Below are 24665 nucleotides of genomic sequence, written 5' to 3'. Positions count from 1 at the left end.
GTGCCATAAGGAGTTAATGATATCAAAGGAGGATTCAGCGGAATCGAACGACACATATAATAGAATATCGAGTGATTCGGGGTTTGACGATGAAGAAGTATCTAGTGTCTCATTGAGCGACTTGTCGTTGGAAGAGAACCGTCGAGAAAGAAGACAGGAGTCATCGACGCCGCCAACGCCCAGTTGTATGGCATATTCGAGTTGTGGTTCAGTATGCAAAACTGATCCTATCATTGAATGTTCCTCTTCGGGCCAAAACGAAATCATAGCTCCCAAACCGACGCCATTTATCGAATCCAGCCAGGACGAATTTTTGCTGTTCATAGAGCCTTCGCCTGTGCTCCCACCAAACTATAATCTTTTACCGCCAGGAGGATGTCCCAAATTCCCGCTCCTAGCGCCCATTAACGCAGTGGAAGATAATATTTTACCGCCGTATACCCCGAGCGTATACAAAATAGGAGTGGTTTGTCGTAAGATAGAGTGGTTATCGCCATACGAACCCAGTCCTACCAGATCCTGGAAAAACGTCATCATAGAATTAAACTCAACTCAACTAAATTTCTATGCAATCCCGGGGCCTGTGGAAAACCACGTCTTATCTTTCAAACCCTCAGTAACACCAAGAGAAAGAATGTTTAACGATACTGAGGAAGAGGAAATGACTTGTATCAATTCGGGGTTAACCTCGAGTGCCGACTTACAATTTTTCAAATATACTCAGCGATTAGGCTTGCTTAATTCGTTAGACGACGAATCTCCAAATACGAGTAGCTCTGGGTTTTCTAGTTTGACAGGTAAATCTAGATCAAAGAATAAGAGACTACTTAGATCATATTCTTTGCAGCATGCAAGATTGGGATTGGCAACTGATTACAAGAAGAAGCCTAATGTTTTAAGAGTTAGGATTGAGAGTGAACAGATTTTGCTAAATTTTTCGACGACACAAGATCTTATTGACTGGCATGCTGCATTTTGCAGTGGTAGGGATGTTTCACTAGATATTCTGCAAAGAGAATTACCGAGGGAAAGGACACTTCCTAGAAGACGGAGAAGAAGAAGTAGAAGTAGAAGCAGAAGGAACTCACAAAATTCATTTGCATCTGGAAATGACTCGTTCCTGAGTCAGTTTGCTTCTTCTAATGGCGAATCTAGTAAATTAAAAGACAAGGTTCTAAGATTCAAGTCTAAATTCCTGTCACGTACAAAGAGTGTTGATTTATCGAAGTCGGATGATAAGAATTCTCTCGCATCAATCTCCAATGCCAATTTACAAAGAGCACGGTCACCTTCACTTCCAACCTTTAATATTTCAAACTTCGGCGCTGCTGCTGATGATGAAGATGATGATGATGACGATAGCGAGAACCTTTATACTCTAAACGAGTACAGGGGGACACAAAATAATAGGAGCCACGTTAATACATTACGAGACGATGATTATGAAGATGATATCCAGAACTTGAGCGATCTCCATGCATCTGATGACGAAGATGATGAAGAATTTGATTGTAATATAGAAGACTTCAATGAGAATAATGATAGTAATGGTAATGATGATAATGATAATGAGAATGAGAATGAAAATAATGAAGAGAATCAAGGTAATAGAGAACGTCTGGCATCGATGGCTAGACGTTTTACGTTACCAAGCTCAGTTTCATCCTCGAGTAATAACTATAAATGGTATCCTTCATTGGAAAAGCCCCAAAGTCAAAGAAAATATTATCGTAACTGTCTCAGGTGTATTAAGCCACTAACCGCAGAAGACGTCTGGGTTAATAGGTCTGTGGTCAAGCCTACTACGCTTTCACCAATTAGCTTTGCATATTTACGAAATATCAAATATGCGAATTCTAACTCGACCAGCTCCTCGAGCCTTCCTAGTTTAGGATCTCAGGTCGTATCTGCATCATACGCAAATACTCAAAGCTCCAGGAAGAGAAGTCTTTCTTTCAAAGATGGTGCATTTACATTGCCCGAAGTTGCATTGACGAGACTACCAAATCACTTCCTTAAAGAATATTTGGTGGGCTCACATGGATTAATTCCAAAAGAAGTTTAGTAGTTATGGTGATTTCAATAATGTTATTTCTTTCAATTATTTATTTCAATTATTTATTACACTTTTAAAAGTTTCATTTTTCGATTTTTTTATTAGCTATTTTTACATTTTTAAGTCGACTAGGTTTACAACAAGGTGGTTAATTATTTCGTTTGCATTAAGAGAAATGTGCTACTAAGAATGTACTATAGCAAATTTCTTAAGGGATATGTAGTATTAATAGACGTAAAATAATAAATATTCGATGCAAGGTATTCTATAATTATGAATCATTAATTCTTATTAAAACTTGACATCTCGAGTTTTGAATTTATCCTTCAATTTTGATTCTATGGCTCGTTGTTCAAATGCTTTAATCATGATTTTAGTCACTTGGTCCGAAAACATTGAACTAATAGCATTATATAAGGGGTTTTTAAAGCTGTACTTCAAATTTAATTCCACTTCACAGCTAGGCTCTTTTATATGGGAACTTTTCATTTCTTTGAAATTCCATTCTGTGTTTAAACTATTAAATAACAGTATAGTCAATGATTTTACTGCAACTTTCTCATTTAGGACACAGTGTATTTTACTAGTAAACTCTTCATCAAACTGTTGCCAGCCAACCCTTAAAACCCCTTCGACTGGTAAATCAGATTTAGGATCTTTCTTGGTTATAGAAGATTTTTCAACAAAAGGAACAAACTCATGATATCTTGATACATTCGAAACCACGTTGAACATTTGTTCAGGAGTTACATTGACCCTTTTGGTTACTTTGTAAGTTTGTAAATTAGGTTCTGAACCAGAGGAAAAAGATGGTAAAGTGAAGAAGGTTCGATCCAAGAACGACGAAGAATATGGGGTCTGTAGCCTATCACATACTCTCCCAACCCTTATAAGTCTCGTATATGATGGTAATATCATACTAGACTAATGTTTACCCATATGAAGCTAAACCGTTGATATTTGATTTGATGAGATATTGCGCAGACTCAAGTATGAGAGGCCTATCACAGGCGTACCAACCTTCTCAAATCGACGGACAAGTTCTCCTAATCTAGTCCATTACCACATAACCGTAGTTGGACGCCAAACAGTTACTACAAGTTTTTACGACGTAATAGAATATACATTTGAATAATTCATTAACTAAACCTAATGTGAAAAAGGGAAACCATTAAAATAAAACTTTATAACCAAGAAATATGTAATCTTTTAGCATTCATGGCAAATGAATTTATTCAGCACGAGTGTAGATAGCTTGTTTAGAGTGTTTGACGACTGGAGTGATGATACCATCTCTTTCTAATTGTCTTAAAGCAACTCTAGCAACAGAACCACCAATCTTTAATCTATCAACTAAAACGGAGACAGAAACGTACTTGTAAGTTGGGACATCCTTCATAATTCTGTCGTATTTGTCTTGGTCTAAGAGAACAACGTGTTGAGCCTTATCCTTAACCTTACCCTTATTCCACTTCTTCTTACCTTTCTTACCACCAGCTAAAGCGGCGGCTGCTTTCGCAGCCTTAGTCTGTTGCATCTTTGGAGCCATTCTAGATATATTGTTAGTACCATTGTCCTTATCCACATCCCAGTATCTGTCGTCTACTACTAGTAATCCCAACTTCATGTCCACCACGAACTTTCGCCAAACTTTCCATCTCCATTCCATTTCTTCTTATATCTACTGTTCTCCTTCTTGTATCTGGCATCTCTATTCTACGTCTATTCCAAATTAAAATTAAAGATTAATTTTTGTTCAACCCAATCAATTAAATTTTTCACTTAATTAGTACCCACTTTTTCGTCCTCTATTCTCGTTTCTATATATCTGTTGTTCTGACTGGCATTCTAGTAGTATTCCCAATACTTTTCTGCTTTCTAAGCGTGATTTATAACTTACTTGATTAATGATTCTTACTATACTAAAAACGTATAAAAAATCACTAGGTAAATTTTTTCATCTAGTTATTTAGTGGAATGGGATTCGGGCAATTGGGAGAAAAGAAAATTGGATCATGTGACCTCCAAATCGTCCGGTGGTTTTGTGACATATTATTCCGATTTTTCATTTTGATCAGCTGATCATTTGTGACTGTCTTTTCGGTTTCATGTGAATTTTCGATTCTAGGTCTTGTGCCCTCGTGATGACGTGAAAATGAGGCCTGCACGCCCGTATATGGATATCACGATACTTGTGATAATAGTCGTCACTAAATAGTGTAAGGAAGGAAGTAGCCAGTGATTCAAGTCATATATACACTCTAGATGTCGAAGAGAGGAGCAAGTGATCAAATTACTAGAGAGAATCATTTAGACCACGAGTCAGACGATGAGCCGAAGTCGATAAAGCTGGCATCTGCTAGCGTGTTGGCGAAGAGAAAAATTCTTAAACCTAGGGGAAGAACGCCAGGATCGTCAATGGCGAGCTCTGCGTCGCCAGCACCGTCGATTGGATCGAACGCGACCGGAAACAGTGGGTTGTTTGGAAATGCGACGGCGCAAGATGGATTGAAGGGTACAGAGCAGCCGGGTGTGAAGTCGTTCACGTTTGGGAGTAGTCAGTCTTCGGGGAAATCAGACGACAAAAACGAGAAAATCAAGGCGTTGAACACGCAGTTTGTTGCGATATTGAATAAGAATCACAAAGAGGGGCATGTGGCTAACTTTACGGAGGCTGCGAAGAAATACATCGAGTACTACGACAAGATAGAACGGGGAGAAGTCAGAATACAAGACAATTCGTGGACCAAGCCAGCACTCGAGTCAAAATCGTCGCAATCATTGTTTGGAAATGCCACGAAGCCAGATGATCAACCTACGCCTGTTGTAAAGCCCCAGCCTGCGGTTGAGACGAAGCCTGAATCTGATTCGAGTTCTGACTCCGAAGATGAAATCAAAGTAGAGGGTCCAAAATTCACATTAAATGCAAAGCCTACCGCTAAGAATTCTCCGTTTAGCTTTGGTCCAAAACCAGCGAAGAAAGTTGATTCTGAATCTGATTCTGAATCTGAAGTTGAAATCAAGGGGCCTACGTTCAATTTCAACAAACCTATCAAAGATAATGTTTTCAAGTTAGATGGGGCAAAATCTGCAAACAGTGGGTCTAATAACAGTACGTCTACTCAAATTAATGACTCTAAACCAGCATTCACTTTTGGTTCTTCTACTGCTGGAAAGAACGACGAACCAAAGCCCGCTTTTTCCTTTGGTGCTTCTACTGCTGGAAAGAACGACGAACCAAAGCCCGCTTTTTCCTTTGGTGCTTCTGCTACTGAAAAGAAAGACGAGCCAAAGCCTGCATTTTCCTTTGGTGGTTCCGCTGAAAAGAAAGATGAACCAAAGCATGCATTCTCCTTTGGTGCTTCGGCTGAAAAGAATGATGAACCAAAGTCTGCATTCTCATTTGGTGCTTCATCCTTTGGTGCTTCAGCTACCGAAAAGAAGGATGAATCAAAACCGGCTTTCACATTTGGTGCATCTGCTGAGAAGAAAGATGAACCAAAGCCTGCGGTCTCATTTGGCACGTCTGCTGAAAAGAAGGATGAATCAAAGCCGCTGTTCTCCTTTGGTACTTCTGCTACTGCTACTGAAAAAAAGGACGAACCAAAGCCTGCTTTCTCTTTCGGCTCTTCTACCGAAAAGAAAGATGAATCGAAACCCGCCTTCTCTTTCGGTTCTACTACCAATGGTGAGAACAAGGTCATGTTTTCTGGAAGTTCGACTTCAGACTCCACCCCAAAGCCATTCTCTTTCGGGTCGGAAAATAAGGATACAAAAGAAGAAAAACCAAAATCGTCCCTCCAATTCTCGTTTAACCCACCTTCTCAAACATCATCTGAAAAGCCTGCGTTTTCTTTTGGTTCTTCGAACTCTGGCACTCCATTATTTGGGAAGAACAATTCAACTCCATCCTTCACCTTCAATGCCAATAATAATAAAAACGAAGCCGAATCGAATTCTGCAACCCCAGAGACCCAACAAGAAGCTGATCCATCAGAAGAAGATACTGGTGGTAATTTCAAGGCTGTTGCTCAATTGTCTTCTGAAAAATTAAATAACCAAACTGGTGAAGAAGATGAAGAAGCACTTTACACTAAGCGTTCAAAGTTAATGTTATTTGACCCATCAAATTCAGAAAATCCTTACACTTCTAAGGGCTTGGGTGATTTAAAAGTTTTAAAAAACAAGGCTACAGGAAAGTCAAGAATAGTTGTTAGAGCTGAAGGTGGGTTGAGAATTTTGTTAAATACGCTAGTTAACAAGGACATGGTCTATACCACAATTGGCAATGGTTCGATGGTTAGAGTTCCAACCGTTAATCCAACTGATAAATCTATTGAGACATATATTTTAAAGGTCAAAACCGCGGACGATGGACAAAAGCTTTTAGAAGTACTCAATGACGCCAGAAAATAGGCGACGGCATAAGTTCTTACATACTGAATCTCATTAAAAATCTAATTTCAACAATCTAAGTTAATATTCTTTTGTATAAATTATAATGTATTTCTACTAATTACTAAAAGAACTAAAAATTATTGAACTAATGTACACCTTCAAAGTACCATTTCCTTCACGGTTTTAATGAATTGATAATCGTACCCAACATTCAAGTATCTATTTGTGTCTTGCTTCGATCCCCGATTATTATTCTCTTCTCTATAATTCTTTCCCAAAAGATCTAACACTTCTTGCTTGGTACCAAATAACTTAAATGACATTTGCTTGAGTAGAGCCAAAAGACATTTCACCAAAAATGGTGTATCCTCGAATACATAAATATCCATTATTTGACAACTCAACTCAAAATTAAATAAATTAGAGAATAATCCAGATAGAATATCAGGAATAAACTCAAAGGATTTCAAACCTATAACATTGAAATGTGTGTATAATCTAATTAAATTCTTTTTAAATGAGGTTTCAAATATGCTCATAAAACTTTCACATAAGAGTCTACCGTACATCTGTCTGTTGACCCTATCAGTCTGAGACTTATAACAAAGCAATAAATTTGGTACTTTCCTTTCATAAATATTAACCAAACTAATGAAAGTTGCATACGAACTTCGATTGTGATAATATAATAATGCCGCTAATGTATTCATCCCACTAAAATAATAATTTGTGTTTAGTTGACTAAATGTTTGTTCATTAATATCAATGTTCTCTCTGGTTTCATTTAAATAAATGACGAAACTGACAATCGTTCTAGTCAACGCCAGCAAAACTTCATGACTTTGGAAAACCTTAATATCAGGATAAGTATCTAACAAATCATGGCTTATTCTGTCATATAAGGTCTTCACAGAAAGCATATTTTGATTTGCTTTCAAAAACACATTAATATTTTTAGTCGAATTTATCTCAGCACTCTTAATTCCACTATACAATTCGTTACCAGAATTTTCAGCGTGCTCTTCTAACGCAACCACACATTCAGCATTATTTCTTAATAAAGAATCAAGTTGATTCACCTTTTTAATAAAAATGGAATCAAATTTATCAAAGAAAATGTCACAATATTTTTCATTCAAGTTTAAGGCATTTCCAATTTGCTTCTGCCATATCCTGGATCTGATCTTATCCAGTAAACCTCTCCAGTACATGTCTTGGACTTTTCTACTATTCTTCTTTTCACCCAGTATTTTATCGTCTCCAAAATTCAAAGTTTCCCAGACTTCTACGTCTTTCTTTCTCAATTTTTTAATCTTCTCTAACTGACTTAGTTTATTATTTCTCTCTTCCGCTTCTTTCTGAAGAGCTCGGTATATTATATCTTGCGACTCTTTTTGATGTTTAATTCTATCATATGATGATTTCGGTGGTAGCCAGGTGGGTCTTGTGAAAGTATAGTATTTAGATGGTGCACTTTGATGTTTTCTCTCCTTGGTAGACATGGGAATCACAGATTGAGATATTGATCTATGATTCAATGTTCTTGGATTAGATTGCAGTCGATATTCCGAAGACCCATTATTTTTGGATATAGATAAATCAGAAAATGAACCTTCAAGTGGAGTTGAAGGCATAGATTTCGGTATTCTCTTGAAGTTATTTAACATTTTCCTTTTTTGTCGACTTTCTTCATTTATTTGAACAGATTCATTTCTACTAAATAACAACGACAAATCCTGTGCATCTTTTGACATGCTTAATTTATCCATACTTAGCGCATTAAGAGTCGTATTTATTCTTGAATTATCATAATAATTCGAAGGTCTCTTACCAGTTAAATTATCATCACAATTGCAACTTACAATAGATGAAGTTTCAGCAAAACTATCATGGCTCAATATTGATGATGACCTAGTAGAATCAGTGGCCAACGATTTTCTATCAGTATTGTCAGATGTAAACTTTTCCCTCTGAGCCAAAGATGACAAGGGTTGGGAAAACGGAACATTGAAAACGCAGTCATATTCGCCTATTTCTTCGTCATCGTCACTTTCTTCGTCCATGAAACGTTTACCACTATCTTTCGGAGGCAAGCTAAAATTGGATATACTATTATTGAGTTGAAGCTTACGGAGTTTAAGCCTTTGTGAAGGTGTTAAGTTCAGCGGAGTCTTATCAAGTTGTACAACGTATTGGGACGTAGCCAGTTTTGGCCTGAATTTATTAGAACTGTCACTTCTTGGACGCGTCATCGGAGCTTTATTCTTCGGTATTGATGGTACATGTGAGCTTGTCAACGAGATCTTGGACGACATCATTGACAAATTCTCCTTGGAATACTGACTTGGGTTGCTATGAAAATATGGATTAGGATATTCAACAATTTCTCTTTGGTTCACTTTACCTGTGTCTATATCGATGTCTTCGAGGTTGTCATTTTCTATAACAATTGGTAATGCAGGTAAGTCTTTTGATTTTGTAGCAAATGACATGTCTGGTTGTCCAACTAGCAAGTAAAGTTGTTTTGCTCGACCTAACTCGAATATACTCTATTTGAATTGAAAAAGAACTACGAGTATGACCCGAAATGTCAAGGAGTTTGGTGATATAAGAATTGATTGAATATGTAATTGAAGGTCTAGCTAATTAAAAAAAAAAACCTGGTTAAATCAATGTAATAATAGACAAAACACGATTTTATTTACGCACTTTTATTGTTTGCATGTAAGGAATGTATTAATGAACACCTGAAATGAAGTAGAACAATGATCGGCAAGAAGACGCACATGTTGAAAAGGTATTTCCGATGAAATATCTATTCACGTACGACGTCTCTTTCACCAGTACGGTAAAACTTCTTTCTTCTATTCGTTCTAAATAAATTTTATATGTCGAAGAAGGTCTGGTCCCAGCAACACGGCTTCAGCTAAGCGAAGAGACGCGATTTGATATCGGTTTCGCGTCTATATATTTGGCTTATTATAGCGTATAGAACAAGAAGAGTATAATAGGCTACATGTGCTTCCGGCGATATCTAAACCTTCTGTCGGGATTTAACTTTCCTTATTCGTAATTCTTACAGGTCTAATTGAAAGATTGAAATTTGCATAGAACTGGATATAGCCAACAAAATACAGGATTGAAATGGTATCCCGGATACTGAAATAAAGATTATGTGTTTTAGGCATAATAGAGTATAGGTGAAATGACTGAAGGCTTTTCTATTTTGGTGGTTACTTAGTCTATTCTGAAGTTTCTGGCTTACTTGATTTGCTGGAGAACAACGATTTATCTATTTAACAATAATACTTAAAATACTATATACAATCATATTAATGCTACCTATTTATAATCATTTCTTGTCTTCATCCTTCATGTTGAAAAATTTTCCCAAGAATTTGCCAATTCTATTCAACTTCGAAGGATGTAAGTCTTTCTCATCAAAAGTTTCCTTAACGTCCTTTTCGTCTTCGTTTAAGTCTAACTTCCAATGTGCGTCCGTTCTCTTAGCATTTTTGTCATCAAATGCATCAGCTAAAGCTTCCAAAAGCGCAGTTTGTATAGGGGTTTCTGGAATCAATGTCTTGACATTTATTTTAACTTCCATATCACCTCTGTTTTGAATATTTCTGTTTATTGGTACACCTTTCTCTGGAATAGTTAAAGTCTTACCATTTTGAACACCAGGTCTCAACTTCAACTTAATACTTTGCCCATCTATCGTTGGAACTACAATTTCACCACCTAATGCCGCAGTAGTCATAATAATGTCTTGATTTACAACAATCTTATTATTACTTCTAGTGAAAACGGGATCCTTAGAAACGTGAACTCTGATAATCAAATCACCATTTCTAGTTTGGTTGTAAGGATCCTTTGTGATGAAAGGAGCATCACCGGCACCTGGAATTCTTAATCTTGTACCATCGGCGATACCACATGGCAAATCAACCGAAGTAGATTTTGGGACTTCTTCCACCCCATTACCTTTACAACTAGTACATTGATCACTGGAAGGAATAGTCACACCAGTCCCATGACATGAGTTACAAGTTGATGACATGTGGAACCCACCTAAAATATGGGTACTCTGTCCCGTACCGTGACATGTCGAACAAGTAGTCTTCTTTTTACCCTTCTTCATACCACTACCCTTACACGTATTACATGAATCAACTGCCTTGTAGTTGATTTCCACCTTTGTCCCGAAAATGGATTCTTTGAATCCTATCGTCTTCAAGACTTCTATATTATCTCCGACATGTTCCGTCACGAATTGGCCACCACCACCACCTCTACCACCAGCGCCACCATTGAATGCTTGTTTAAATAAATCCTCGAAGTCAAATCCCATGCCACCGAAAGGGTTACCACCAGCACCTCCTCCAAATGGATTACCACCATGAGACCCGCCAAATGGATTACCACCTGCAAATGGATTTGCATTACCGTTCGAATCAAACGCTGCTGCACCGAACTGATCGTACTGAGACCTCTTTTCTTTGTCACTCAATAACTCATATGACTCTTGGATCTTGTGGAATCGTTTTTCAGCATCTTTCTCCTTATTAACATCCGGATGGTACTTTTTGACCAATTGATAATATGCCTTCTTAATGTCTTTAGCTGAAGCCGACTTTTCCACTCCTAGCGTCAGGTACGGGTCGAAGTTGATCAACACATTACGAGACGAATGAAACGCCCTCGTTTGAAGTTTTGATTGTACAGACTGGAATAGGCCTAACCTCGAAGCCGATTTTGGCTTTATTGAGTTTAAAACTGTACGTTTTATATTATTGCTTATCGATGGATATAAATTAAACTTCCCCATGTTTTCAAACCTGTTTACTTCAAATCCCTAAACGATTACTATTCTAGGCTATCAGGATATACGAAGTCTTTATATATCACGAAAGAACTGTTAGATCGGTAGTTTTTCCAATTGCTTCTGGAAAAATTCAGCTCAAAAAAAATTATGCGGTCATTTTTGTCACGTGACCATATCGACGAATATAACGTCAATCTCTTCATTCGAACCTATGAAGTTGAAAGTATTACAATTAGCTACAATAAGATGATAATCGAGAAACTCATATATTCATTCAATTTTTTATATATAAAAATCGATTAGGGTCTAAACATTATGATTTAAAACTTCTTATCCCAGGAATCTAACTTCATGGTTCCGTTTTCTTGGAAGTTGAGATGCATCTTGAAAGCATCTTGTAAGATATGAGGTTCATGCAAGCACTTGCTTTTTTCAGCATAGAAGGTAGCTCTGTCGAGATAATCAGTCAATTGATCTCTGTAGTCAGGGTGAGAAGTCTTCGTAATAATTTCTCTGGCTCTTTCCTTTGGAGATAAACCTCTTAAATCAGCTAAACCTTGATCGGTGACAACAATATCTAAATCGTGCTCGGTTTGATCAACATGAGTAGCGAATGGAACAATACATGAAACACCGGTCTTGTCGGTCTTACTTGGTCTTGCAGATGGGGTATGCATAACTGATAACTTGGAGTTTCTCAAGAAATCAGCGGAACCACCTAAACCGTTCAACATCCTTGAACCCATGACGTTAGTAGAGTTTGCATGGGCGTAAATATCAACTTCAACAGGGGTGTTCATGGCAATGGTACCTAATCTTCTAATGATTTCTGGCGAGTTAGAAACGACTTGAGATCTCAAGCATAATTTCTTTGAGTAGGTGTCCCAATTTTCGTAGAACTTGTCGAAACCAGCTTCAGTCAATCTAATGGAGGTGGCTGTGGCAAAGTCTAATGAACCACTTTCAAAGAAGTCTAAGAATGAATCTTGTAAGACTTCGGTCCAAACAGTCAAGTTCTTGAACTTAGAGTCAGCTAAACCTTCGACGACAGCGTTAGCAATGTTACCAATACCAGATTGTAATGGGTGTAAGTTTTCAGGTAATCTACCTAATTTAGCTTCATGTTCAAAGAACTCAAGTAAGTTGTTAGCAATGTTACGAGAAGTTTCGTCGGATGGGGTGTTTGGAGGAACCTTATCTCTGGTCTGGGATTCAACAATGGCAACAACCTTAGATGGATCGACTGGAATAGCGGTTAACCCAGTTCTGTAGTCGACAGTCGTGTGTGGGTATGGTTGTCTGAAAGGAGGGTTCACTGGCATGTCAATGTCGTGTAAACCTTCGAAAGATGGTGTGACGGTGTTCACTTCGATAATAATCTTGTCAGAAACTGAAATCATTTCTGGAGATGCACCGACAGCAGGACCGGGGACAATTGACCCGTCCTCAGTGATGGCGGTGGCCTCGATGATGGTGTAGTCTAACAAATCGTTTTCCTTCTCTCTGGTGTAGAACCCGTAAGTCAAATCCTGTGGGAACATCGACAAGTGCTTGTCGAAAAATTTGGTCTTCCCTGTGTTGATGGCTTTAGCAATTGGCTTACCAACTTGATGAGGGGATCTTCTCAAAAGCATATCGTTTTCCGCCCATCTGCCTTCTTCAGGTCCAGCCGAAGCACCAACGAACAAGTTGAATCCCAATTTTCCTTGCAAATTGTTCTTTTCAACGTGGTCAGCTATGGCATCTGGAACGACCTTTGGCGCCCCGACACCAGTGAATCCTGACCAACCAAGATATTGACCGTGTTTGAATAATTCAACACATTGCTCTGCAGTTCTTAATTTCTGTAAATATGGGGCGTATCTAACCCTTTGCTTTAAAATGGATGACATAGTGAATTATAAGTTGTTAACAGTTCAAATCTAACAACTGATAGGAAAAAGAATAAATAATTAGTATATATAGTCGCTGCGTATGCACAACAAAATTTAACCGACGGATCACACAAAAATTTTGCTAATCAACAAAATTTTAATCTCAACAAAATATATATTGGTCTTAAAAAGTTTGGAGATAATGGAATTCTGGGGCCTATATATACTCGCATATATATCGTGCAAAAGGATATGTTTTGTCAATGGGAAAAAAAGTCGGTTTCTTATTCACCGTTCCTTATTATTATTTTTATTATTCTGGACGACGATTTTTTTTCACCTACCGGTAATTGAATTTCGGAATTAGAATATTATACTAACCATAGTGCTGGGCTCCGTAGTGTAAATTACGTCCGATTACAATACATAACATTATATATTTCCTTATATATGGGGCATTTAAGGTACTCTTAAGGGGTCTAATTAGGATGTAGAGATATAGATATGTCTATATATTTATAGTTATTCGGAGTCGTTATCATATAGAGGGGACTATTCTAACCACACGAGGTTCAGGCTAGCAAAGTTAATTTCTAAACCCCGATGTATTCCCCCGGACTATACATGCAAGATTATATAATGGGCCGAATCAAACAACCTCGAGAGCCGAAGATATGCGCAAAACATGAACAAAATATCTCGGAACGGATATATGTACTAGCGGTGTTTCAGTGTATGTTTGGAAGCCTTGAATTTGCTAATTCTGAGGTTGTTTCCGTGTTCGTCGATTGGCTCAAATTCGTTATTGTCTTGCTGGTATGTGTTGTTAGTGAAAAACAATTTCTGTCTCAACCGGTGGTAGTTAGACGTGACTTCCTGATCCAAAATTGTTTGCTCGATATCCGGTGGAGGTACAATATCATTTTCCATGATATCTCCTAATACAGGTGCGTCATCATCATCGTCGTCGTCATCTTGATATTCACCACCAACCTGGTCCAAGTACGGATCGAAGGTTTCTTCGGCATTGTCATTGGTAGATTCGACCGATTTCGCAGTTGAGACTTCTCGATTGGGCATTGATTCGATAATTTTATTCAACGTCTCAAAATCGCCTAATTGTTCGACAACTGGTCCTTCGGTCATTATATCATCATCGTACATGCCTAAGGCATAAGCTTTGACCATGGTATCCATATCATCTTGCATGCTATTGTAGTCGAGAGTAGTGTCCATTATGTGCATCGGATTATCTTCTGTTTCTTTGATGGATTCTTCAATCGCAGCCTTTCTTGTCCTTCCTTGTTCAATATCGGTAATCTCAAACGATTTGATATGGGTCTTGATTGGAGGTTTCGGCGATTGCTGCGGTGCTGATGTCGCCTTCATCTGTTTGAATTTGGATATTCTGGGCTTATTTGTGTCTGGTGCATCTGTACTTTTATTCATCTCATCGAGGTGAACTTTGCTAATTGGCTCTTCTACAATATCGCTGATCGGATCTCTTTCAATGATATCGCTGACTGGTTCGTTTCGTACAATTATGTCACTGATTGGTTCTCTTTCAATAATATCGCTAACTGGTTCTCTTTCGACTATGTCACGAACTGTTTCGTTTCTTTCAACTATGTCACTGACTGGTCCGTTTCGTTCAACTATATCACTGACTGGTCCGTTTCGTTCAACTATATCACTGACTGGGCCTCTTTCAACTATATCACTGACTGGTCCGTTTCGTTCAACTATATCACTGACTGGTCCGTTTCTTTCAACTATGTCACTGACTGGTCCGTTTCTTTCAACTATGTCACTGACTGGTCCGTTTCTTTCAACTATATCACTGACTGGGCCTCTTTCAACTATATCATTAACTGGTTCATCTGTTCCAACTATGCCGCTAACTGGTTCGTCTTTTTCAACTATATCACTGACAGGGCCTCTTTCAACTATATCATTAACGGGACTTTCAAAATTATTGCTTTTTGATTTCTCAAGCAGCATTATAACATCCTGTATTTCATTATCATTGGACTTACTTAGCCTGTCTTGTTTAAATCTTGAAATATTCTGTCTAAAGTGATCAATATTCTTCAATTCCTCACTGACGTTCTCAATTTCATTAATTTCCAATTTCTCTGAAAATCTGACAGATTTCTTTGTCCTACTATTAGCGGGATTATAGTTAGATGTTTGTGCTTGTGCTTTTTTATTTCTCAAGTCCATAACTTGTTTCCATAATAGATTGTTGAAGTTTTGTGCTCCAGAAGAAAATTCATTCTGCGGGATAAATGTGGCTCCACTATTGCCATACAACAAGTCGTCTGAAAAATCCTCTTCTTCATCATCATCATCATCATGTTCTTCGCCTTCGTCGTCAAATTCAAAGTCCCACTCCTCATCATCTGCATGCATCATTGAATTATTAATGTCATCAAATTTATCCGCAATTAGTTCTAATTCCAATAATTCATTTCCATCAAGTGCTAGTTGATTACCTTCAACACCTTTTTTGCGGGACTTATCTGCATCATCTGTACTTAATAAGTGTTGTAAATTATTTTCCACAACCAAGTTCGATATTATTTCTTCATCTGTCTTTTCAGCATCCTGGTCATCATCGTTACCTGTTTTTTCAAAGCTCTGATCTTGTAAACTCTTATATCCTTCCACGCATATTTGCTTGAGCTTGAATTTATCGTTTGCGTCAATTTTCAATTCATCAATCTTATCTAGTAATTTATCCTGATCTATATTTATTTCGTTGGATTTTTTCAGAGGAACGAGACCCATATCTTGCAATAGCTCAGATAGCTGATTACCATCTTGGCTATCAATCTCTTCGGTTTTATCGGAATTTTGATTCTGTTCTTTTAAAATTAATGGTTCATTCTGCTTTAAATGCTTTTCTTCGACCTTCTCGTCAATTTTCTGAACCTTATTGTTGATTTTCACACTCTTAACGTTCCCATCTTCATCTATCTCTTCCTGTATATCCATCATAGGGAGTCCCTCATCTACTTGCTCTTCTTTATTACTTTTACTTTTCTCAAAAGTCTGGCTTTTATTATTGATTTTTACGCTCAAAATATTATCTTCGTCGTCTAATTCCTCTTGAATATCGAAGAACGGAAGGCCCTCTTCATTATTGCTCTCTTTTTTGCCATTTTTCGTCTCAATTTCTCTAAATTTCGAAATATGATCCATGGTATTTTCTGCATCTCTAATCTTAGTGTTAAATCCTTCCACAATATCATTAACGTTTGTAATTCTCCTCTTTAAATAATCTTTAGCATCCTTTGGTGACATTTCAACGAAATACCCATCGCCTAACAAAACCATAGTTTTTTCTGCTTTCATATCTATTTTGGCTTGCAAATCTTTATATAGATCTATCTGATTCAAGAGTAATTTTCTTTTCACGTTTAGGCCAGAAGCTGTTCTCTGAATTTGATCCACAATTCCATCCATGGAATCATCATATAACTCCATTCGCTTAGACATATCTTACTAGTTACAATCTTCAATAACTATTTCTTGTAATGATCTAAATCATCTATATCATCTAGTGAAGGTATAAAAAAATATTACGCAACATACACGACTTCTTGTATGTTTATTATTTATAATCACATATAGACTACGTTCTCTCTTGTTGACACCTAGTAGTAAAGCATCATGTCTCCAAGTAGTTTACAGATTAAGGTCAATTCCTTGAAAAGATTAATAAAGGAAGAGTCATTGTACCAACAAGAAGTTGCTGAACAACAGCACTTTGTAAATCAAATGAAATCAAATAATGCTGATGAATACGAATTGAAGAAGCAAATTCAAGTGTTAGAAGAATCCCAAAGAATGGTGCCAGAAGTTTCTGAGAAAATCAAAAAGCATAAGCAAGCATTAATAGAGTATGTGGAAAATTATAAAGGTGATGAAGATTTAAGTGCTGCTAAAGAATTAATTAGTGCTGAAGTATAAAAGGTCTATATATGCCATCGTAAATAATAAATATACTAATTCTGAGTTTCCCCTGTCCCTTGTCTTTTAGATTCCCAGTCTTTTATTGCTAACTCCAATTCTTCGTCTTCTGTTAATTCTTGTTGTGATGAATCTTGAGCATATTGATTGGTCATTTCTTGTTCTTCCTTTTTCTCTTGTTCATCATATTCGAATTTATGCTCAATCCATCTTTCATGTATGTCTATTTCTTTATAACCCGGCAAGGTGCCTTGTCTAACTGCCTCGCTCCAAATTGAATCAGCACCAACCTCGCTGGTACCAATACTATAACCATTTGCTTTGTCAATGACACTTAATAGGTTTATCATAGACTGTTTATTTTCTACCGCCAAAACCTCAAATGCTACTAAGTTAAAGTCTTCCACTAATTCTCCTATCATCTCTGTTAATTTAACAAAGTTTTTCCCTAGCACCGAATTCGATTCCTTTTCCAAATACGGTGTAAGATATTTTAAATCCTGAACTTCAGTATAATAATCCAATCTGAACGGTAATTCGCCATATCTCTTCAACATATCAATTTTCGATATTACATTTACGTGAGGTAAATCTAACTGTAACATAGATCTTAAGCTCAAGAGCAAAATCGAGATGTATTGCGATGGGCTGGTAAGATATATAGAATCAACTAGCGAAACGACACACAACCTTAAATCCTTGGACTTCACTAACTTCTTAAAGATCTTGTATAATGAGTTATGATGCGTGAAAAGTTCTACTTGACCAGGACAATCAAATATTAGGTAGTTTCGCTCTTCCACTAGCTTATTAATCTTACTTATAAATGCATCTATTCCACTCTCATCTAAGCTCTCTAACGCATACATCATCCCTCCATTTGGGCCTAAGTTTAGCTCTTCCATTATTTCTTCCAAAGTAACGAAATCTCGTATATCTAATGAACAATCAGGGTATGGCAAAGCATCATTCGCTGGATCAAGATTAATAATGCACAGTTTACGACCTATTGCCGACATAAACTGCTGCATTCCATAGCAATATGTAGACTTGCCTGATCCAGGAGGGCCTATTACTATTTGTCCAAACATACTATATACTATATGGCTATCAATGATTCATTTATAATACTAAGCTTTGATATTGGTATAGCATTTATTTTGTATCGTACACGACAATGTTGAAATCTACAGACTTCGAAGGCAATCGGTATTTGTTCACATAGAATCCCATATCAAACTGATTATACAAGATTTAATTCGTTTATCTAAGGTATTAAGATAGTTGAAGATATTGCTTTGTTTGTTGTACAGTTCAGTGTATCAATTAGTCTTTAAAATTGCTTGTATACCCAGTTTATTAATTTGCCACAATGCCTACCGCTACAAGTGAATCAACATTTTTAGATAAGACAGTAACAGTTTCACCATTGGTACTTTTATCTGTTGTGGACCATTATAATAGAGTTGCCAAAGATTCGAAGAAAAGAGTAGTTGGTGTAGTTTTGGGAGATAATTCTTCGGATACTATTAGAGTTACGAATTCATATGCCATTCCTTTTGAAGAAGACGAAAAAAATCCAAGCGTTTGGTTCTTGGACCACAATTTTATAGAATCGATGGGGGAAATGTTCAAAAAAATCAATGCTAAAGAAAAGTTAATTGGCTGGTATCACTCAGGACCAAAATTGAAACCTTCTGATTTAAAAATAAATGATGCTTTCAAAAAATACACTCTGAATCCATTGTTATTGATTGTTGATGTCCAACCTAGAGACGTTGGTATTCCAACAGATGCGTATTATGCGGTTGATGATATAAAGAACGATGGTTCAGCGGCAGAAAGAACTTTTGTTCACGTTCCATCCTTAATCGAGGCTGAAGAAGCGGAAGAGATTGGTGTGGAACATTTGTTGAGGGATATTAGAGATCAAGCAGCAGGTAATTTGTCATTGAGAGTTACTCAAAGTTATCAATCTTTACTAGGATTACATCAAAAACTAAGAGAAATTGCCAACTACTTAGATAAGGTTTATCAAAAGAAATTGCCTATAAACCACACAATCTTGGGGAAATTACAGAATGTTTTCAACTTATTACCAAACTTATCTAATACTGACATAAATACTTCCAGCAAAATAATTGACAGTCAAGTTCCTAACCAATCTACAAATCCTTTATCAACTGCTTTTACGATTAAAACTAATGATGAATTGATGATGGTTTACGTTAGTACCTTAGTGAGGGCAATTATTGCATTCCATGATTTAATTGAAAATAAGTTGGAGAATAAAAAGCTAAACGAAAGAAAGCCAGATGACTCTAACCTTGAAGCAGACGCGGCTGATGTCCCTACCTCAGATACTACTGAAGATAAACCTATGAGTACTTAAAATAATTAGAAATTCTACGTAAATGCTTCTAGATATTAATATATATTCGTATAATGTACGAATCGTAATGTGATTTTTTGGTCGTGCGCAAAATCATTTCCTGGAAAATGATTTTGAGTACATCGATCAAACTATAATGGCTAATAGTAGAATGTTATCATATTCAGAAGTCATTGTCTTGGGAACTTTTGCATTCTGCATTATAGTAAAATAATTGATAGGTTGTTTTATTGTGGAATTATGTCTCATAAACTTTTAGCTTTTCCCAGGCTAAATTATATTTCTAATTTTAATTTTTTTTATAAGAATACTACAAAGAATTTAATACTAGATCAAAATTTTATTGGGAACCTATATTTAACATCAACACCAACATGTCGAAAACTCGTGACTATACCAAGTAATAGAAATATTATGACTACTTCAAGCAATTTAAAAGAAAGTGATTCAGGATCAATATTGGAAAACGTCGCTACAAAAGTTTTAAATTGTCAGGAACCAGAAGCAAAACTGTCACAGAAGATCGATACCGACAAAGTGAGTAGTAACAAGGTTGAAAGCACGCATATTCCTTTCAAAGTTGTTCCAAAAGAGCTCAATAAATCATCTTCCGCAACTGCAACATCTAGTAGTAAGACTAAGACTAATTTGCGTTCAATAATTCAACCGTATGTCAAATTGACTAAGCCAAATTTGACTATTTTGGTGACGCTAAGTTCGATTTGCTCATATGCTATTTCTCCTTACACAGTTTCTTTACCAGAGCTTTTGTTCCTTACTATGGGTACTGCCTTGTGTTCTGGAGCAGCAAACGCTATAAATATGGGTAGAGAACCGGAATTTGATAAAAAAATGCCCAGAACCGTGGGGAGACCTGTTGTACGCGGATTGATAAGTCCTAAACAAGCTTATCAGTTTGCTGGGATCACTGGTTCCTTGGGATGCACTATGTTATTTCTTGGTGTGAATCCTACAGTTTCCTTTCTAGGCTTTCTAAATATTGTATTGTATTCTTGGATTTATACATCATTGAAAAGAAAATCTATTATCAATACTTGGGTAGGTGCCATCGTTGGAGCGATCCCACCCTTGATGGGTTGGGCAGCATCATCTCCATTAGATCACCCTGGTGCTTGGTGTCTAGCAGGTTTGCTATATGCCTGGCAATTTCCTCATTTCAATGCGTTGTCTCATAATATTGCAGATCAATATAAAGGTGCTGGATATGTTATGACTGCTGCTGAAAACCCCAAGCTAAATGCAAGAGTTGCGTTACGATATTCCTTATTAATGTTCCCATTATGCTTTGGCTTGAGTTATTTTGGGATTACTGATTGGGTTTTCCAATTTGATTCAGCTATAGCCAATTCTTGGTTAACTTACTTGGCTTATAAATTTTGGATGCAGATTAAACAAAATTATACTGGTCAAAAGCCAACTGCTAATGGGATAGCGATGGCTAATATTCATGCTAAGAAGTTATTTTGGGGATCGGTATGGCATTTACCGGCCGTTTTGATTTTGGCAATGTTACATAAAAAAGGACAGTGGGATAGGTTGTTGATTTATTCAGGTTTAAAATCTCATGACCATAAATCACAATCTTCCAACAATATTGGATTAATATAAAATATTCTTGTACATATATATTTAAGTTCATTATCGTAATCACGCAGAATTCTTAAAACAAATACCTAAAAATATGTCAATTTTGGAATATCTTCGCTTAAATTTCGTTATTCATTAATTCTATCGTCGATGTAGATGAACAGCATTGAATCACTCTTAATTACACTTCATTACTTAGCTATTTGAACAGAAAAAAGTTTATTACACCAATTAAAGCTATTGAGTTACTTTGCCACGATACCTTTTAGTGGTCTTATAAACTGAGCTTTAAACCTCCCGCAAGTCTTTTCTCATCTCCAGGTATATAATTAATATGCTTAGTTATCTACTTTACCGTGAAATACTGCATTAGAAATTTTAACCTTGTAAACTTAGATAACACTAAAGTGCTATTAATTTTTAGCACAAGATACCTATATGTACTCATCGTTAATGTAGTTCCTATTGCCTGGAGTATTGGGAACTTCACTAATACTTCTTTAAAGTCACGCAAAATATTGAACGGATTCGTTCTGAAATATCATCATAATGGATGCAAGTGACATTTTATATTCCGGCTGGTTTAAATTAATTACTTCATGATAATTTTAACTATTCTTATTTTAACTTTAGCTTATTCTTTTTTGTTTCTGTTGCAAAACTCAACAAAACAAGAATCACACCCTTCAATATTTAACATTTTACGTTGATATTTTGTTTTCCTTTCGAGCAAAAGTATCAACCTAATGCAAGCTGTAAAATATTCTGTTGGAGCTTTGTTAGATTTTCAGTGTTTTGAGGAGAATTCTGTTGTAGTAAATTCTCAAAACATCGACAGTGTTAGTGTCAGGTTCAGGTTCAATCAAATTCATCAGTGTTAATTATAATATTTTCTTAATCTCTATATAATTTCTGTGTTTTATCAGGTCCAAAGAACTCTTACTATAATTTCAAGAATATTATTCCCATCGCTTCATCTTTAGTAACCAATGGGATGACGGATTAGAACCATGTGGCTTGTTATCAGTATTTATTGTTCATGATAAGAATATATCCAATGACAGTTCATTATACACTAGAACAAAGATAAGACTAACCCGCATTCGGGTTTTACTGGAATATGTAGAATAATATACTTCAGTAAATGCAAGCTGGTTGCGAAAGAAACTGTTGGAATATTCTGTACAATTCGTTTCTCATAATATTTCTGTTTATGGATAAGCTATTACTAGTTTAAGTAATTAACTGTTTTTAGGTCAAACCTGTTTATGTAATCCGAATATTGTACTATATAAGGAGAGTAATTTACTGGGTATTTTAAATTTTGTATAGGGGTCAAGTAATAATGATTTACTTCAACTGAACTGATTGGACTTTGTTGTAAGTTAATTACATGACATTGACTGAATGAATGTCACTGTAACTAACTGAACAGATAGTAATTGAACTTATCATTGATTTAATTGATTATAATGTAGCTTAAATCTAGACTAATAGATCATAGACAATTACTATAAAGAAAGTAATGATGATTTAAACTACTTTCAATAGGTTATGAGCTGCTTGTTGTATTTCCCTGTTCATTAATGGTGTTGCTGATTGGCTATCCATATTACGAATTAGGTTAATGGTTGTTGTTAGATAATGGTTTACTTGAATATGATGCTTCTACATAAATTAGTGAGAACGATTTGACCACCCTGACAAAGGGCTGATTTACCCAGCTCTTGGTCTCATCCTTCATTTCTATTCCAATTTTTGCTGAGAATTGTCGACTATTGGATGGCTTTGTAAGACATCGGTATGTGTTCATGTGCGCCGTGACTTTTTTCCCTTTGATTCATGTTGTTATTCATCCGCCAGAATTCCGATGTCCGTTGATTGAGTCTGTCTACCGCTGAAGATGACGTTTAAGAATGTGACAATACTGGTGTCTATGATGATTATGATTCGAACGTACGTATGGTAGAAGAAAGTAATTATATTGTTTGAAAGAATGCACCGAAGATCTAGAGAATATACTGATTCATACTCCTCTTTTGATGACGAAGGAGTTTTTGCTTATGTTATGAAAGAATGAAAGTCCTGAATATGCTGATTCAGGCTCCTCTTACTGCTAGAGGATTTGCTTATTTATTATATGTCTGTTGTGAAGGACATACTGAAAACCAACTGAAAGTCCTGAATATGTTGATTCAGGCTCCTCTTGTTATTGCAGGATTTTTTTTATCTGTTCTGTGGAAGAAGATTTGACAGTGTTAATCCTAGAGTTTGTATTTGAATAAACCTCTGCTTATTGAGACTAGAGTGATTCACCAGGTGGAAATGCTCTACATGATATACTTGAGAGTGTCAGTTGTGCGTCAATTGCTTTCATGTGTGCAATATGAGGCAGTGAAAATGCAGAATAGTATTTGGAGGGTCGACCAAAGGAAGAAAACAAGAAACAGAAGGTTCTAAAAGTATTCTCAGCCATGTATGATGTTTTTGATTTGATACGATGTTCCAATAGTTCTTATCGGGTGCGATTAGTTTGTATTAATCCGTATTTTGAGATAAATCCGCATGTGTCCATTTATGAGTTAAAAATGCGCAGGTTTTTATATTCCAGTAAATGCGTTACGGGATTGTCGGAGTAGTGTTCTTCGAAGTAATTCAGTAAATGATTTTTTTGTGTTGTTGTATGAGTCCGTGTTTGATGGCGAATAACCCTAGTAAATCCTTGAATGTCGATTGAATATCGAAATATTTGAAATATGAGAAAAGTCCCTAATTGTGAGGGTATTGAGTAAATGTTCCAGGAGGCCTGTGAGTTGCCACTGGTTCATGCTTTTCTTTATATGTTTGTGACCCTGTTCGAGCAAAATTGTTTTCTTCAACGTCGTTCCTAAACTTGGATTAAAGAAAATTGATAATGCTGGTACCATATCATTGAAGATATTTTCGTGAGTATATGTGGTTCTAGTTATTACACTGGTAATGGATACATTGGTCTATATGGGAGGTGCTCCTGTTTCATGAAAAGGTGGACATAGTTTCAGGTCGCACTTTCGAATCTGAGTATTAAGTGTCTAATTTGGTTTATATTTGAATATTGTACTAGTCAATAATCATTAATATGGCGTCTAAAATGCTAACTGAGTACTAAGTCCAGACAAAGTCTAAATTGAGATATAGAATAAGTGTTCCAGGGGGCCTGTTTGAAAGTGCCTGTGTGTGGTTCATGTTTGTGATGGTTTTCTATAGAACAAGTGTTCCAGGGGGCCTGTTTGAAAGTGCCTGTGTGTGGTTCATGTTTGTGATGGTTTTCTATAGAACAAGTGTTCCAGGGGCCTGTTTGAAAGTGCCTGTGTACATTTGTGATAATTTTTGATAACAAAATGAAGTTGCTGATATGACTGGTTTAAGTAATTAACTGTTATTTAAACCTGTTTATGTGATCCTAGGGGGGCTGTTTGAAAGTGCCTGTGTGTGGTTCACGTTTGTGATGGTTTTCTATAGAACGAGTGTTCCAGGGGGCCTGTTTGAAAGTGC

The 24665-nt window shown here is 36.5% G+C and overlaps 12 protein-coding genes across 12 annotated transcripts; 5 read left to right on the top strand and 7 right to left on the bottom strand. All coding sequences in view use genetic code 12, as the record gives it.

The window, feature by feature from the left end:
- Positions 1–16: 16 nt before the first annotated feature.
- Positions 17–2065, top strand: DEHA2F18876g (DEHA2F18876p; the record flags this gene model as incomplete). Its single annotated transcript, XM_461166.1, has 1 exon — positions 17–2065. The coding sequence occupies one exon, from the start codon at positions 17–19 to the stop codon at positions 2063–2065; it is 2049 nt and encodes a 682-aa protein (XP_461166.2).
- Positions 2066–2347: 282 nt separating this feature from the next.
- Positions 2348–2974, bottom strand: DEHA2F18854g (DEHA2F18854p; the record flags this gene model as incomplete). Its single annotated transcript, XM_002770801.1, has 1 exon — positions 2348–2974. The coding sequence occupies one exon, from the start codon at positions 2972–2974 to the stop codon at positions 2348–2350; it is 627 nt and encodes a 208-aa protein (XP_002770847.1).
- Positions 2975–3287: 313 nt separating this feature from the next.
- On the bottom strand, positions 3288–3605 carry DEHA2F18832g (40S ribosomal protein S25; the record flags this gene model as incomplete). The annotated part of the gene is made up of 1 exon (XM_461164.1): positions 3288–3605. One exon carries the CDS (start codon positions 3603–3605, stop codon positions 3288–3290), a length of 318 nt encoding a protein of 105 aa, XP_461164.1.
- Positions 3606–4321: 716 nt separating this feature from the next.
- DEHA2F18810g (DEHA2F18810p) lies at positions 4322–6472 on the top strand (the record flags this gene model as incomplete). The annotated part of the gene is made up of 1 exon (XM_461163.1): positions 4322–6472. One exon carries the CDS (start codon positions 4322–4324, stop codon positions 6470–6472), a length of 2151 nt encoding a protein of 716 aa, XP_461163.2.
- Positions 6473–6612: 140 nt separating this feature from the next.
- On the bottom strand, positions 6613–8946 carry DEHA2F18788g (DEHA2F18788p; the record flags this gene model as incomplete). The annotated part of the gene is made up of 1 exon (XM_461162.1): positions 6613–8946. One exon carries the CDS (start codon positions 8944–8946, stop codon positions 6613–6615), a length of 2334 nt encoding a protein of 777 aa, XP_461162.2.
- An 860-nt stretch (positions 8947–9806) lies between these two features.
- DEHA2F18766g (DEHA2F18766p) lies at positions 9807–11285 on the bottom strand (the record flags this gene model as incomplete). The annotated part of the gene is made up of 1 exon (XM_461161.1): positions 9807–11285. One exon carries the CDS (start codon positions 11283–11285, stop codon positions 9807–9809), a length of 1479 nt encoding a protein of 492 aa, XP_461161.2.
- A 317-nt stretch (positions 11286–11602) lies between these two features.
- On the bottom strand, positions 11603–13174 carry DEHA2F18744g (DEHA2F18744p; the record flags this gene model as incomplete). Its single annotated transcript, XM_461160.1, has 1 exon — positions 11603–13174. One exon carries the CDS (start codon positions 13172–13174, stop codon positions 11603–11605), a length of 1572 nt encoding a protein of 523 aa, XP_461160.1.
- Positions 13175–13873: 699 nt separating this feature from the next.
- Positions 13874–16624, bottom strand: DEHA2F18722g (DEHA2F18722p; the record flags this gene model as incomplete). Its single annotated transcript, XM_461159.1, has 1 exon — positions 13874–16624. The coding sequence occupies one exon, from the start codon at positions 16622–16624 to the stop codon at positions 13874–13876; it is 2751 nt and encodes a 916-aa protein (XP_461159.2).
- A 207-nt stretch (positions 16625–16831) lies between these two features.
- Positions 16832–17131, top strand: DEHA2F18700g (DEHA2F18700p; the record flags this gene model as incomplete). The annotated part of the gene is made up of 1 exon (XM_461158.1): positions 16832–17131. The coding sequence occupies one exon, from the start codon at positions 16832–16834 to the stop codon at positions 17129–17131; it is 300 nt and encodes a 99-aa protein (XP_461158.1).
- Positions 17132–17166: 35 nt separating this feature from the next.
- DEHA2F18678g (DEHA2F18678p) lies at positions 17167–18150 on the bottom strand (the record flags this gene model as incomplete). The annotated part of the gene is made up of 1 exon (XM_461157.2): positions 17167–18150. One exon carries the CDS (start codon positions 18148–18150, stop codon positions 17167–17169), a length of 984 nt encoding a protein of 327 aa, XP_461157.2.
- A 353-nt stretch (positions 18151–18503) lies between these two features.
- On the top strand, positions 18504–19523 carry DEHA2F18656g (DEHA2F18656p; the record flags this gene model as incomplete). Its single annotated transcript, XM_461156.1, has 1 exon — positions 18504–19523. One exon carries the CDS (start codon positions 18504–18506, stop codon positions 19521–19523), a length of 1020 nt encoding a protein of 339 aa, XP_461156.2.
- Positions 19524–19763: 240 nt separating this feature from the next.
- On the top strand, positions 19764–21152 carry DEHA2F18634g (DEHA2F18634p; the record flags this gene model as incomplete). Its single annotated transcript, XM_461155.1, has 1 exon — positions 19764–21152. One exon carries the CDS (start codon positions 19764–19766, stop codon positions 21150–21152), a length of 1389 nt encoding a protein of 462 aa, XP_461155.2.
- Positions 21153–24665: the final 3513 nt, after the last annotated feature.

Source organism: Debaryomyces hansenii (assembly GCF_000006445.2).
Source record: "Debaryomyces hansenii CBS767 chromosome F complete sequence".
In the NCBI taxonomy this organism is placed as follows: Eukaryota; Fungi; Ascomycota; class Pichiomycetes; order Serinales; family Debaryomycetaceae; genus Debaryomyces; species Debaryomyces hansenii.
This window is presented reverse-complemented; position numbering and strand designations above follow the sequence as displayed.